Below are 15335 nucleotides of genomic sequence, written 5' to 3' on the forward strand. Positions count from 1 at the left end.
GCATTTAAATCTGAGTTCATTTTGGTTCTTTTTTTATGGCAGAGATAGCATTTTGTGTCTAGACAATTATTTCTCAAATTTAAGACATAACACCTATAAACACATAATCATCATGAGGAGACAGGCATTAAAATAAGAACTCTTCACACATAATGTATGTCTATCTTTGTGGTATCTTATACCCTATATGATCATCAGTTACTTTTAATGGTACAACAAGGTGTGGAATATAATATTTCTGGGATGGGTATGATAGATGGATGCTTAATAACCCTATTAATACTGAATAATCCTTATATTCTTATTTATTATTGCTGGTATAGCATGAACTATGGCTTTAGTTAGAGCTGAGTGTGAATCCTGGCTTGGACATACTAGCTGCATGAGCTGAGCAACTTACTTTAATTTTCAAAACCACAGCTTTTTTTTTTTCTCTCTCTCTCTAAAATGGGTTTAAAATAGAACATATCTCATTGGGTTGTTCTCAGAATTAAGTAATATAATACAGGAAAAGTGCTTAGATTAGTGGCTCATAGTGAGGTCTCAATGAAGGTTACCTATAAGTGGTACTATTAGTCATTATCCTAATAAAAACGGCCCAATAGAAGTGTGTTTATAAATTTTTATTTTTGTTTGAATAGTTTCTATAAAAATATTTCAGTGGGGAAATTAAAATTAGTGTGTGGAAATGAGTCACAGGTAGGCACATTAACTAATGCCTTACTTATGATTTATGAATAACCTTTTCTGTTTTCAAAAAGATACTTTTGTGATCAGAGGGGAAATTTTAAATCATTAATAGTCCTAACATTTCAAATCTGAGGAAACTGGAAATTAACTGCATAATCTCTGACCTGCTATGCCAAAGGGAGTGTCAATTATTTCTATTTATTTGTCTCATATGCATTTATTGATCAAAGAGTGGAGATGACGCTCAGTTACTTCAAGTCTAACTCAGGTGACCCTGATATTATGAACCAATATTGTGAAAGTGTTTGCTACACTCTTGATAGGGGAGGTGAACATGGCACCTTTATAAGACTGTACATATACTATCTCAGAAAGGTAAGCAGTGATTCTTCTGCTGCATGCCCTGTGGGCTTATTTTTATCCTAAGCTAAATACAGGACACTTCAGGGGAAAATGCCTTACTTTTCTGTTGAAGACCGATCTCTTGGTCGAAGTGGTGGGACTGGAGGAGGAACGTGCGGGGGAGGGACAGGAGAGGAAGCATCCTTAAAGGCATCAGTGCCATTGTCGGAGTGGCTTTTGGAGAGGGGTCTGTAGGTCTGGGTCTTGGCAGCAGGATGTGACTGAGCTCTGTAGGGTGAGTTGTACAGGCCTATCAGGAAACACAACACAGCAAAACAAAAACAGAACAGAAACAAATAACATTTTGAAAGTGCATTACATTATTTATACCCCACAAAAGTATCCCATGATTTTACCAAGATTATTATCAGTAAACATATTCACAATGCATGCATTGGATGGTATGCTCTTGATTTATTAATATTATTAATTTACTAATCATTATTAATTCATTAATGGATTGAATACACGAGCAGTTGGTTACAGTGAATCCTCATCAATTATTATGGAATTAGTAATAATTCCAACTGGTACTAGAAACAAACTTACAGATACTTAGCAAATTTTCTCGTGGATAATGTAAACTAATAACACAGTTAAGATTTTAGAAGAAGATTAAAAATACTTAATAGAACTGTTTCCAAATATCTTCTATTACTTTAAAAGCTCTGATTTGCATATGCTAATTGACATGTTAATTGCAACCAAACAAAATATTGAGCAAGTTAACTACATGCGGTGCAAGGCATAAGGAAACATCAACTCAGTGAGCTTATAGCTCATCTGGGGAAAAGAGACATGATCAGAATTATGATGGAAAATAATTGGTAGCTTATGATACAAGCCACATGAGGAAAACATACTTTAGGCATTAAAGAGTTTAGAAGATGGTGATTGGTCGGAGAAGATATCACAGAACTGATGACACTAGAGTGAGCCCTGAAGGATTGGTTTGGGTGGGTCGGGGAAGAGGAGATGGCAGAGGGGAAAAAGGCATCAGAAAGTGCAAGGCATAGAACAGCGCGATGTAAGGTTAGTAGGAGGGGAAGAGACTAATCAGAGTTTCTTTGTCTACCGATTAAACGGTAAAACTCTAAAGGGCCCTGCAAGTTTATAAGTAACTACCGTTCAATTGACTAATTCTCACGGATGCAAACTTCAATATGAAAAATAATTATAGAAATTCTGAATTTCCTGCCACCTCTCTCTTTTGAGCTAAGTCTATTTTCATTCATCTGCTTCTCCCGAAGTTCCGTGCAAATTGGCTATGACAGATGAGATAGTGTCTGCACTTCTGTTTGCCTCAGTGCTACAGTCAGACTTCAACTTGAGCGCTTGTTCAGAACGAAACAGCAGACCCAAAATGGAGTTGCTCATGCTAAGCCCCACAGCACCAAACCGAGACTTAACTTAGTTACAGTTTTGACTCTGCCAGAAATGGAATCTTCAAGCAGTCCATCAGGAATGGCCTGGCCAGCACGAGTTAGATACTCTGCCTGACAGCCCCCTGCCCTCCCCTCGGGGGAAAGGGACCTTGCAGTAACCCACCCGCTGTTTTTCTTAGTCTAACTTCCCTGTTCCTGCTCCCTTCTGCCTATTGAAAGCCTTTTGTTTTGTTCAGCTCCTCAGAGCTCCTTTCTATCTGCTAGATTGGATGCTGCCTGACTCATGAATCGTTTAATAAAGCCAAGAAGATCTTTAAAATTTTCTCAGTTGAATTTTGCATTTTAACAAGCTAAACACAGCAGAGGAGTTAGGAGAACCTGAGACCAGGAATAAAAGTTGAGGGAATCCTAGCAGGCCACCTGCTATCATCTGGAAGAGCGAGGACTGAAAACCAGATTCTTGCAGCTTGCTGAGCTTGTTCTGCTTGTTTTTTTCCCTTACTTGTCGTTGGACACTAGTAGCAGAATCCTCAACAGTGAAAAGGCCTGAGTGCTGGCCTTCAGGCCTCATGGAGGGGACAACCTCATCCAGTTTGGGGGTGTGGCTGGCAAGGGGACCTTGATGGGAGGCTGCAGCTGCTGAATGGGACGTGGGCCTTGGAGACTGCTCTACAGAAGGGAATAACAGGCACTGTGCAATCGTCCTGAGCCTGGGGCCGGGAAGTAACAGGTGGCCCCGTGTGGGGTCCGCTGAAGTGACATTTAGGAGAAAGCGATGATGGAAACATTTTTCAGGGGTCCCTCACTCCAGCCTGCAACCATTTCACAAGATACCAACTCACTCAAGTTCAAGTGGAAATGCCCGGAATTGAAGTCGATCCATTATGACCGCTGGCAACTCTGAGTCAGAAAAGTGGTCCAGCCAACTGGGATGTTTAAAAATCCTTCAATGAATGATTGCATTTGGAGCAAAAGCATGGACAGGGTCACAAAATACTTTGCTTGACTTGTTTTTGGGGAAGTGTATTTGAAAGATCTTACGCAATTGTAATCATTCTCTCTACTGATAAAAGGAGATCTTTATCTTATTTTCTACCCCCTGTTACAGTATGTTCTTTCCTGCTGTCCTTCACACTTTGGTTAAACATTCCTGAAGCCGAGAATAAACTAACAGTGGGGATGAAGGAGGTAAAATAGTATTAGTTCTCATTTCCATGAGAAAAGATCAAATCTTTCGTTATACATGCTGAGAAAAGAAAAAAAAGCATCTTCCTAATTGTAGAGACTGAAATCGTGCACTCAGAGTGGTAAAAAAAAAAAAAAAAAAAGTGACTGGGAAGTTCTTCCAAGCATGGGAGGGCACAGTGTAGTCATGGCAAGCAAGGAAACCCATCCTACCTGCATTATATGTGTAAGGAGTATTATACATGTCTGTGTCATCATCTAGAAAATGAAACATAAATATTATGGTAATACAGATTGGTCACCACATCCTAACAAGATAGCAGAACTTCAGAGAAACAACAGATTTGTTAGAAAACCAGCACATTTTGCCTAGTTCATAAAACCATTTTTAAATTTTCAAATATTATGGGTTTTTTTGGGTTTTTTTTGTTTTTTTGCTGGGCCTTTGCAAATTGACTTCTCTGGGCTGTTAACAGGTTTGCTCTGCTGCCCACTTCACAGCATACAGATATCAGTCCCTCTTCCTCCTTTCGGCCCGTCCTGGATCATGAATTTCCTTTAGTAAGTGCTTTAAAGATCCCTTGTCAACTCCGTGAGACCCAGCTACAGTCACTGTCTTGATATGGGGCAGATACACGTGGACAGAAGAATAATGCGTCTGTTTAAGCAGATAATACACCAGGCCAGTTTATACTGTGGATAGGGAAGGATGGAGGCATAAGGCCAGAGCCCCTGGCACTACTCCAAGGGCTACCTTCTAAGAGGCTTCCTGGCAGCTCAAGGGTGAAGCAGGAGTGCGGGTGTCTGGGAGTTGAGGGGTGATCTAAGAATAAGAAGTGTTGAAAAGAAGGGAGGGCCATGAAGTTTGCTGGGGTCTTGACAGTTTGTGTGAACCAGAACTACACAAAAGAGTGTACATCCTTCAGCCCACAAGGACCTGATCAGAGAACAGAACTACATACCCGGCTTGTGCACCATGTGGATTTGCTTAAACATGGTCTTGTACCAGTCCTTTGGCCTGTCAACTGTCTGTAAAAGAAAATGTCCAACAGTTACAAAACTGGTTCCAAATAAACATTGTTCCTCTTTGTATATTATATCTTTTTAAATAGCAGATGTCTGTTCTGACTCTTTACTATGTCATGATGACATATCAGTCGTTTATCCAGGGATACATGCAATTTGTAAATATATTACCCTTTGTTTGAGTGGAGGCTGAGTTGGAATGTTATACGCTATGGTTTTATTTCTTCCAGGTCACAGCTGTGCCCAGCCCTACATAGTTGATATTTGTGCAAGCTTATGTATATAAAATTAACTGAATAGAAGTTATACTGTTGTAATTGTTTGCTTCGCTCCTTTTGGTGATAATTATCATTATCCATAATAACTTGTTAGTGAGTATAGTGTTCAAGACATTATTTTAAAAATTAACTAGGGAATGTTTTGGACTCGAATTGTATTCTGATCATCGGCTTAGAATTAAAGAAATAAAAATTTGGTATTTACTAGTCTAAGTTACTAAAATATTGACTATAGTAAACAATCTAGTGTCCTAGAGCAAGTCACAAAATATAGATATTGTTTCAAAATTTCTTTAACGTGATAATAAAATGTTGGCAACATTTGCTGTGCTAAACTGTAAATTCCTTAAAAGCAGAAGCTCCTTATCCACCCCGCTTTTGACATAATATAAACAGTAGGCTGCAGTGGAAAGCTGAGATTAATGTCAGATCAACCTAGATTCAAATCTTGGTTCCTTTCATTACTGTTTAATACTTCCAAGCAATAAGAATTTGGGCAAGTGAGGTAACCTTTTAGGGCCTCAGTTTTCTCTTCTCTAAGATGAAATAATTATATCCACATCGTAGAATTGTTACAGAAATGAAAGAGACAGTGTATACAAAAAGACCTAGAACAATGCCTAGAATATAAGAAATGCTCAATAAATCATAACAGTAGGAAACCTCAGATATTTACAGAATAAAACAATGAATGAATCCAGGTTATTGGATGGAAGTCTACCTAATTGTATACCTGTGAAAGTGGACATAGGCCTTTTTAATCATAATTCAAGATTTTGCTTGGAGTGTCTTCATTTTAACTCTTCCAGGGTTATTCTGATAAGAAACTTGACCATTCTATATATAGTGACTAAATATACAGATTTTTCGAGGCAGTTCTCATCATAGAAAATATTCTGTTAGGAAGGCCACAAAAATATTCTTGTATTTGTTAGACTGAGCTTTGGTGTAGATTTTATATCCTGAGTTTTCTTTCCAATGTGGTCATCGTGTTTTCCATCTGGAAACTGAGGGTTTTGTGCTATATCTAGACTTATTTTGATCTCTAAGAATATACGATTCTGGTAATCACCACAAATACAGAGTAACATCAAAGGCTAATTGACTTTGTTGGGAATCACTTCTTCACTCATTCTAAGCTCTTTCTACAATGGAAATATTGAGTGGATCACTGGTGGACTTTATACTCAAATGGTGGGAGCTGGTGGGAGAGGCAGTGATAAAACAAGAGTCTAGCTGTTATTTGCTGGGTTAAACAAAGTAGATGAACATGTATCTTTAAGGGACATTTACTTTCATAAAAGATGGATTTCTTTTTCATTAAGCTTTAATTCCTTTGCAGTCTTTAGCAATAAAAAATAAGACATAATTTTGTGTAAAAATGTTGCCCAGCCATACCTGGACACAACCAATGGCAATGAGGAAGCTGTATAAGTGAGTTATATCGCTGTATATGGCAATGCATCCTGACAGACAGGAGTTTTTCCTTCACTTGCTGGAGGGCACATATCCGGCAGGACCTCTGTTGTGCCATCTGCTAGCTTTATATGGTGAGCACAGAGATGCCAGGAAATGCCCAGGTTGCTTGGCAAAGAGGAACATGAAACTGATAAATGGGAATACTAAAACTCTATGTCCCTTTCTAAAAGAAGTCCTCTAAGCATTTAAAGTCCCTTTTATAAATGCCACCATGTAGGTTGTTATGGCAAACATTGAGATTAGGTAAACGGAAGTCTACTCAAATTTCAGGAAGTTTACTTGTGTATTTGTTCTTCAAAATGATTTTGCATGGACAGTAACTACTAGTAAATCACTATTTGGTTGTTTTCTATAACTTGGCTGAATAAACCTGAAGTTTTATACTCCTGTAGTTTACAAAACATCAGAACTCTACATTGATTTATCGTGCAGAGATTTCCAAAAAGGGAAAAGACACATATTTTCTACAGTTTTGGTGATAATTATCATTATCCATAATAACTTGTTAGTGAGTATATTGTTCAAGACATTATTTTAAAAATTAACTAGGGAATATTTTGGACTCGAATTGTATTCTGATCATCAGCTTAGAATTAGAGAAATAAAAATTTGATATTGGGCTTCCCTGGTGGCGCAGTGGTTGAGAGTCCACCTGCCGATGCAGGGGACACGGATTCGTGCCCTGGTCCGGGAAGATCCCACATGCCGCACAGCGGCTGGGCCCGTGAACCATGGATGCTGAGCCTGCGTGTCCGGAGCCTGTGCTCCACAACGGGAGAGGCCACAGCAGTGAGAGGCCCGCGTACCACAAAAAAAAAAAAAAAAAAAAAATTGGTATTTACTAGTCTAAGTTACTAAAATACTGACTATAGTAAACAATCTAGTGTCCTAGAGCAAGTCACAAAATATAGATATTGTTTCAAAATTTCTTTAATGTGATAATAAAATGTTGGCAACATTTGCTGTGCTAAACTGTAAGTTCCTTAAAAGCAGAAGCTCCTTATCCACCCCGCTTTTGACATAATATAAACAGTAGGCTGCAGTGGAAAGCTGAGATTAATGTCAGATCAACCTAGATTCAAATCTTGGTTCCTTTCATTACTGCTTAATACTTCCAAGCAATAAGAATGTACACCAGTATACATTATTCTATTCTATTTTTGCCCTTTTCCAGCTTGGAAAAGACTCAAACGGTGTTATATTTGAACTAGAAGGAAAGAATCTTACATTTCACTTAACTACTCGCCTTAATTACACAGTCTTGTGGTATCTGAACCCTAGCGGGTTTTTTTGTTGTTATTTTTAAGGATGGCAGTAAAAGGCTAACATAGATGTCCCAGGTCGCGTGAGAGAGGGCAGTCTGGGGAGCTGCTTCCTTTTCTGCAGATAGCTCAAAGGTACATTTGGTTAATTCTTGGCTTTCTAGAGTTTCCATGTTACTTTTTGAAATTGTTTCCTTGGTCTCTGCTGGTTGTCTAAAATGAGACTCTGAGATGATACACTGGGTCAGTACTGCCTTTGGTGTGTACACTGAGCAGAAAGCCCCTGTGAAGCACTGTAAGTCTGATAATCATTACTTTCTATGTGGATGAGAAAGAAAAACAGCCTTGGAGATTCTTGGCCTGCCGTGGCTCAGACATGGCGAGACTCCACATTTATAAACACAGCTATACTTGGGGATGTGCTCTGTGGGGCTGACAGATAAGAAATGTGAATGAGTCTTCAGACCTGTGCCTTCTCTGTAAACTTTGAACAGTCTACATAAGAGCACAGCTGTACATAAAAATGCTGGTTCCTTATAAGGAACTTCTGAGTTGCTTATATTTTTATTTTCTATTTTATAGAGGGGGAACTTGCATTGAATGTCTAGTATCTGCGTTTGTTTATGCATATCTCAACATGCTTTTGATTTGGCAGTAGATTAAAAATATATAAATTTTTAATATTTCTTGATTTTTCACTAACCATCTATAACATCTCAGTTTTTTCCTTTTAAAACGTAAAAAGCAAGGTCTTGCTATTTAAGAAAATCATATCTTACAGATAAAGACAGTTCTAGCTTTGCATGTCCATTTGTGTCTATCATATATTGACTTAAAAACATACCTAGAGGTCTCAGATAAAATCAGACAATCTATAACTACACAGAATCAGGGATCTCCTAATTTGTCAAGGGTCAATTAAACAAAACCAGTGACACTGTACCTGACACTGTATCCCTATGTTATTAGGAAAAAAAAAAAATCAAATTAAAGCATTTTGAGTCAGAAATCTTAAAAGAGAAACAAACAACAGAGTGCCACCACCAGAAACATGCAGCCACCCTAAGATTAAGAATGTTAGTCACAATCCCTGAACTTTTCCTGTCACTTACATGTGACAATCATTGGTTCCAACAGAGATTTTTAGGACTTTATAATTAGTCACATTCAACATCCCCAGAATCTAATGAGTCTAAAGCCCCAGCAACTGCTCTACAGATTTACTTTCTGGCTTCCAATTCTAATACAGATGCTTGGAATAATCAATTTTCAACTCTCCTCTCCGAGCACAGGATCCCCATATGATGAATGCAAATCCAAGGAGACAAGAGACCCCCAGTCTTTGTCTTTCGTTCTTTCTGAGCGATTCCAATCGTCCCTGATCTCTTTTTCTGATCTCTTGCCGGTTCTTTTCCTCTCTCCACCCTTGTCTTTGGCCCCCCAGGTTTGCCTTCCAGGCCAGTAGCTCTCGGCACCAGCCCAGCCGCATACGTGGGTGTTGCAGACCGAGTGTATGCAGTCGGCGCTCCCTTCTCTCACCACCCCCCAGTTTCACCTGCAGAGGTGCTGCCGCTCTCATCCTGGCGCCCCCAGTATTCCTTCTCGCAGGCCAGCACAGACCTCCTCTGCAAGTGGACTGGATCAGCAAGCAGCTGCCTGCCCAAGCTCAGCCTCTGCTGCTGCTGAACTTTGCCAGAAGGGGCTGCCCTGAAACACCGAGCAATGTTCTGGCAGAGTTTAAAGACTTCAAAAAAAAAAACCCATCACTTTCACTTATCGCCCCGGCGAGCTCTCAGCAGGCACAGCTGACGAGGGACACTGAAACGTGATGTGTATTTTCCTCAGACAGTTTTTCCTTTCCACGACATGAACTCCCTTCCCTCCAATCATCTTGCTGCCCAGCACCCAATTCACAGCTCCCAGTCTCCTGGTGGTAACACACACCATCCATCTCAAGAAACAAATCACCGGTTTATTCGCAATGCACATGGGAATTCAGTGCAGCCAAAGAATTCACATTTTCTACTTCATTCTCTTTTCTCTCTCTATTGCCCCAACACTCCGTGGACGAGGTAAAACCAGACAAAGCTTACTTTTATCATTTAACAGAATCACAATTTTCATGATTTTTTTTCGTGATTTTTAATTGAAATGGAAAAACAGATTGGGTCATTATCTTCAATCGACAGTTCTCTTTCTCTGCCACACACAGCATAATATTCATGAGAACTCAGATGGCACGGAGGGCAATCCTCATTATATAAGAGCATAGGAATGCACAAAGCCATTGACAATCCATCCTTTGTGGAGCCTGTGCACAGCCCGGGAGCAAGGCGCGCTGGCATTTCCTACCGTTCTAATTGCCGTGGGGATTCCGGATTCATCCACCGGCCCGATCCCCGGGTAGTGCGGCGCTTTGATGACTGTCACTCTCTTCTCCTCCTCTGAGGATCTGTACAGTGGTATCGAGCTGCCCATGCTGCCGTCCAGAGACTGTGCATGCTGGGGGTATGTCTCTGAGGAATCTGCGGAGAAAATTTGGTGACATATACTTGATGCACGAGGAATCAAATTAATGGAGCCTCATGCCTACCGTAATATAATATATTTAATTACATGTAATTACGTATAATTACATAGTTATATGTAAATATATAATACTATATTATATTTATAAATAAATATAAAGTGTATTTCTATCACTCTATCTTTTAACTCATTGACCTTAAATTTGAGCCACTCATTGGTAACATGTAGGTATATACTGAATAGACCTCTAACAACAAGATCCTCATCTTTCAGTGATGAGGGGAAGGGCAAGAATAATATTTGTTGAAAGACCATGCAGCCACGTGGCAGCCACTGTGTTAAGAAAGCATTGTACCTGCATTACTTCATTTTATCCTTCTAGTCATCTTGGGTGAGGGTCCATTTTATACATGAGGGGGCAGAAGCTGAGACAAGTTTAGTCATTTCCTTCAGGGCATCATTTACATTACTATTATTTTGGTGAAACTGATGACTACCATTTTCTTAAAGTACTAAAGTGTACTTTTAGGATGAAAAATATGACTATTGAGTCTATGACAGTAATTTTATAAAAATAAAGTGAGGGCTTCCCTGGTGGTGCAGTGGTTGAGAGTCCGCCTGCCGATGCAGGGGACGCGGGTTCGTGCCCCGGTCTGGGAAGATCCCACATGCCGCGGAGCGGCTGGGTCCGTGCGCCATGGCCGCTGAGCCTGCGCATTCGGAGCCCGTGCTCCGCAACGGGAGAGGCCACAGCAGTGAGAAGCCCACGTACCGCAAAAAATAAATAAATAAATAAAAATAAAATGAAAGCAAAAATCACATAAGGAAATCTTCACATCCAAACATACTTGGATGTGAAGGCTTATGGGTAGAGAAATGATCGTAAGCTATTAATATTAACCTTTATTTAAGACTCCATGATGGCCACTAAACTAAAGTAGCTTCGCTTTTACTTTAAAGTAGCAAAAACCATGACTCCTCACCCCTTGGATGTGAAAATTGCCCTAAGCCTACATTGTGACTGAGATTTATCATGCTCTTCATGCCATCTTCGTTAATTTTTGGTATACTTTCATAAGAAACAGAGAGGACATAGGTGTACTCTATATTCCACTTAGAGTTTACAGGTATTTATGAAAATCTACATTATCGTGTATTTAGTACAGTTGATAATATGACCTCCTGTTTTTCTACAATAAATTTCAAAATTTTGCTGACCAAGAATGACTCTTGGCCATGGTTTGTCAGATCTGTTAGTCAGGTCTCTTTTTATGTGCATATGGAAAAGTCCTTATGTCAGGGCAGCAGTCATTGATTACGTATAGGTATAGATATAAATATAGATATAGATATCTAAAAAGATATGACTGTGTTTTTGTAGCAAATTTATACACAATTTCATAAGATTTTTTAAAAATTTAACTCATCATTATAAGGATAAGTAGAGATAAGACCTTTGTAAACTCATATCCATTATAATATTTGTAACTGCTGTTACTATGACTGTGTTTTAGTTTGCAACAGAAAAGCATTTTCAATCCGTTTCTGATGAAGAATGAATAAGGCTAGGAATAAAACTGCTTTACGTGCCACTGTATGTAAAAGTAGTATCTTTTCCAAGCAACTCTGAATTAAGACGCAAAGTGATATTTGACTCTGATTTTCCATTTAATTACAGAAAGGATTTGAGTGGGCAACCATGATGCTAGTATTTCTATCAAACACTTTTTGAGCACTGAGTATTTGCAAAGGCCTAGCTTAAACAGTGTTAACTCTCTTCATATGTGGGTCATAAGATTCTATGAACTTATAGCTTACAAGTTAACCCTTTATTTTATTATGCTCTTATATGGTCCACTAACTCTCATTTTTTGCAGCTTTGTCCTCAACTTTATAAAGTTCCTCTAAGGCAGAATAGATTTGTGTATATTCCTCAGGACCTATCTCAGCACTGGCCAATTGGAATTTGTTCAGTATTTATCTACAGAATTTCTTTCTCTGTAGTATAGTTTATATGTAAAATCCACCCATTGATATGTTCTAATATAAAAGCCTGTCCATACTTAAGTATTTATATATTTTGTTTGTTGGGGTGGGAGGGACAAGACTGTGTTCATTAAGACAGGCAAAGGGGACAGAGTCCAACTTTGATAATAATTATTTGGAAAAATATTATGACTGGGATAATTTGTAGAGTTTTACTATAGATGTGTAATCATGCATAGCTCCATAAAGAATCTAGATATAATGGACTCCTATTACAATACTACACCAGGGACTGATTATATAAGGGCAGTATTTTGGCACAAAGCCGTTCTACTCTCTTATACTGTAAAAGGACATCATTATAAGATTCACAGATGATCCCAGGAGCAGCCTTAGAGAAGGTGCAAGTATATTTAGACTTTTCTTTGAGTCTCATGGCTACATGGAAGTCTTATAGTTAGAGAGGCTTTGTTGGCTATAGAAGTTGAGTTCCACAATCCATAGGCTGGTTGTTCCTGGGTAAACTAATAGCCTCATCTTCTTTCCATACACAGTGTCGGGGAAGAGAAGGCACTGTCTGCTGTCAACGAGGACATGGGAGTTAAAGCCCTGTGTTCTAGTTTCTTTCTCTCTGCTGGTTGGTGGTGGCCAGAGGATCGGTCTGCTTTTCTGAGAGGTATGTTGTGGTCACGTGGTCCTGCGCCGTCTTCCCTGTTTCTTGCTGCCCTGCAATCCTTCTAGTTGCTCAACATAGAACCTTTCTCAGCTTGAATTCAGATGATGGTTCGATTTGGGTTGTTTTTCAATGTTTGTTTGTTTGGGTTTTTTTACATTTTTAAAAACTAAGAAATATTTATTACATTATTTTCTAAATTGTCCTAATATATTTTGCTGCATAAAAATATTTCTAACATTATATAGCACAGCTTCTTTTCTAGGAAGCTTTAAAGAGTTCATGAGCCCCATGAAATCATATGTTTAAAAATTTATATGAATGCTCTAATGTTCATTTTTCTTGGGGGGGGGAAAAGAGCTCTATCTTTCATTTAGTTCTTAATTCCCAAAGGATTAAGAACTATCTTTCTATAAAATTCTGCATCATTATTTAAAGGAACTCACATCCCTGACTGGTGGTCTTCTGGTCTCAGTTTGAATAGTAGTTTACTACTTTGGGAGGCAGCCTATCCCCTTGTTAAACTGTTTTAACTGTTAAATAGTTCTTCTTTATATATATCAAAATAATTTTCTACAATGAAAGCTTTTCCACAAAAAGAAAGGGCTGTCTCGAACATGGATGGTATTTGCCACCCATGGAAATTCACTACATGAATGTTCTCCTGGTATATATGCACACTCCTCTCCCCAACTGGCCATCTTCTTCTTTCTGTCCCATCATCCCAAATATCTAATAGCCTTCTCCAGACTCAGATATAGATGCAATCATCGTCTTGGAATAGCCGGGTCCCTATTTTCTCCAGTGTTAAATCCTCTGCCTTTGATTCCTCCCCTAGGAGAGGCTCATTAAATAGTGGAGTACTGAATGTTTCTGCTTCCTTTTCCAAAAATTACTTGGATGCTTTATATTTTTCTCATTTGGTTTGTACCTGTTATATTGAAATTGTCATGAAAATCGTGACTGTCAGATGACTTACCAAGTGACCGGCCATGCTGCATGATAATGCTTGAATTGAGTGAGCCTGGTAGCGAGTAGGCGGAAGGGGAAAACGGCCTTTGATAGTAACTCAGTGGACTCACGGTGCCTCCAGAGTTTCCATTCACTGTTATCTGGCTCTGAGAAAAGTGCAGAGACATCCTGTTAAAGCGCACGGTCCCCTGTAAACATCACTCCTTTAGATGACAATAATGGCTTCCATTCACATGACAGTAATCAGCTGTCAACTATTTATTTACTAACTGATGTCGAGAAGGGCATGGGACGTCTTTTTTCAGTGTCTTCTCTATCTTCCTTTACTCTGAAAATCACTCTCTTGGTATGTCAGAGGGCACAGGAGGTGATTAGGAGAATGGAAGCAGCTGACCAGTGGGCATATTGCTCTGCCAACAGTGATGTCCAAAGATACCAGAGGAGCCAGTATAAAATAAACGTGGAGGGTGAATCTGCTCTAATGTCGTGACTTACATCACACTGCTCTGGGTGTAGGATTTTACAAGAACATTCTTTGAAAAGAGGAAAGTGATCGGTTCTCAGGCTTAATCAGGGATATATATCCTGTAGCAAATCAAGGTTTCCAGGGCAAGGTGACTGACTTAAGGTGGACAATTGTTTGGATTTATATATGTCATGAAGCAATCTATCCTGGAAGAATCAAATACCTGGCAAAGCATCAGAAAGTGGTGTTAACCCCCTGGCTTATTCCTACTCATGTTTCATTTAGCACGTTATGGGCCTCTTTTTGGTTCCTTAATAATTTATTGTTTTGATTGCTTTATATTTGAGTATTTTGATAGCCCCAGTGGTATTTCAAGATTCTTGTTGAAGATGGTCGTATATATGCTTTTTAAACATATTTTTCTGTATAACATGCAACCTGGTGCTAATAAGATAGTAGATATTCAATAGATACATATTCTAATTGAATTGAATCAGCTCAGTTAGAGAAGTTGAGCTCACTATTAAGCATGCCTGTCTGTCCACAACATAGCACTGAGCATTGTGGAGATTGTATAATGCATGCAAATAAGATAAAACATTAGTAAGAGCATTTAGTTGAAATACCTTACAGCTGAATACACACAAAACACACATATGCACATAGATAAAGAACCATAATATGTGACCTTTATCTGCTTATTTGAAAACAAATTAAACTTCTGTCGTATAGGCCTGAAACATAGGTAGTCAATTAGTTGAACATTTCCATGATTTTTCACTTTAAAGCAGATGTTTTCAAATAATGTAGAATTAATCTAGTTTCATTACTTTATAGCCATACCACATCTGTCCTAAAGTCAGTAAGCGTATCATTACAATGATTGTGCTTAATGATGAACTACTGCTCTTGAGGGTCATCTACCTTAGAGCACTGGCCATTCAGATAAGTGTGATGCACTGATCTACCCAAATGCTTCAGAGTGCTTACATATCTTTGATG

The 15335-nt window shown here is 38.9% G+C and overlaps 1 protein-coding gene across 9 annotated transcripts in view; it reads right to left on the reverse strand.

Moving 5' to 3' along the window:
- The window catches only part of SORBS2 (sorbin and SH3 domain containing 2), a 173760-nt gene that overhangs the window by 57491 nt on the left and 100934 nt on the right, over window positions 1-15335 (reverse strand). For 5 of the 9 annotated variants that reach the window (XM_060085826.1, XM_060085825.1, XM_060085823.1 and 2 more), the window contains 5 exons: window positions 13875-14013; window positions 10060-10232; window positions 4625-4691; window positions 3876-3920; window positions 1153-1342 (listed from right to left, as the gene is read on the reverse strand). In XM_060085826.1, coding sequence (XP_059941809.1) covers window positions 1153-1342; window positions 3876-3920; window positions 4625-4691; window positions 10060-10232; window positions 13875-14013 — 614 coding nt within the window. Of the gene's footprint in view, window positions 1-1152; window positions 1343-3875; window positions 3921-4624; window positions 4692-9262; window positions 9376-10059; window positions 10233-13874; window positions 14014-15335 lie in introns of those variants that run through there. The other 4 variants (XM_060085827.1, XM_060085822.1, XM_060085821.1 and 1 more) reach the window with 2 other exon arrangements.

The sequence above is a fragment of the Mesoplodon densirostris genome, chromosome 20, assembly GCF_025265405.1.
Source record: "Mesoplodon densirostris isolate mMesDen1 chromosome 20, mMesDen1 primary haplotype, whole genome shotgun sequence".
NCBI lineage: Eukaryota > Metazoa > Chordata > Mammalia > Artiodactyla > Ziphiidae > Mesoplodon > Mesoplodon densirostris.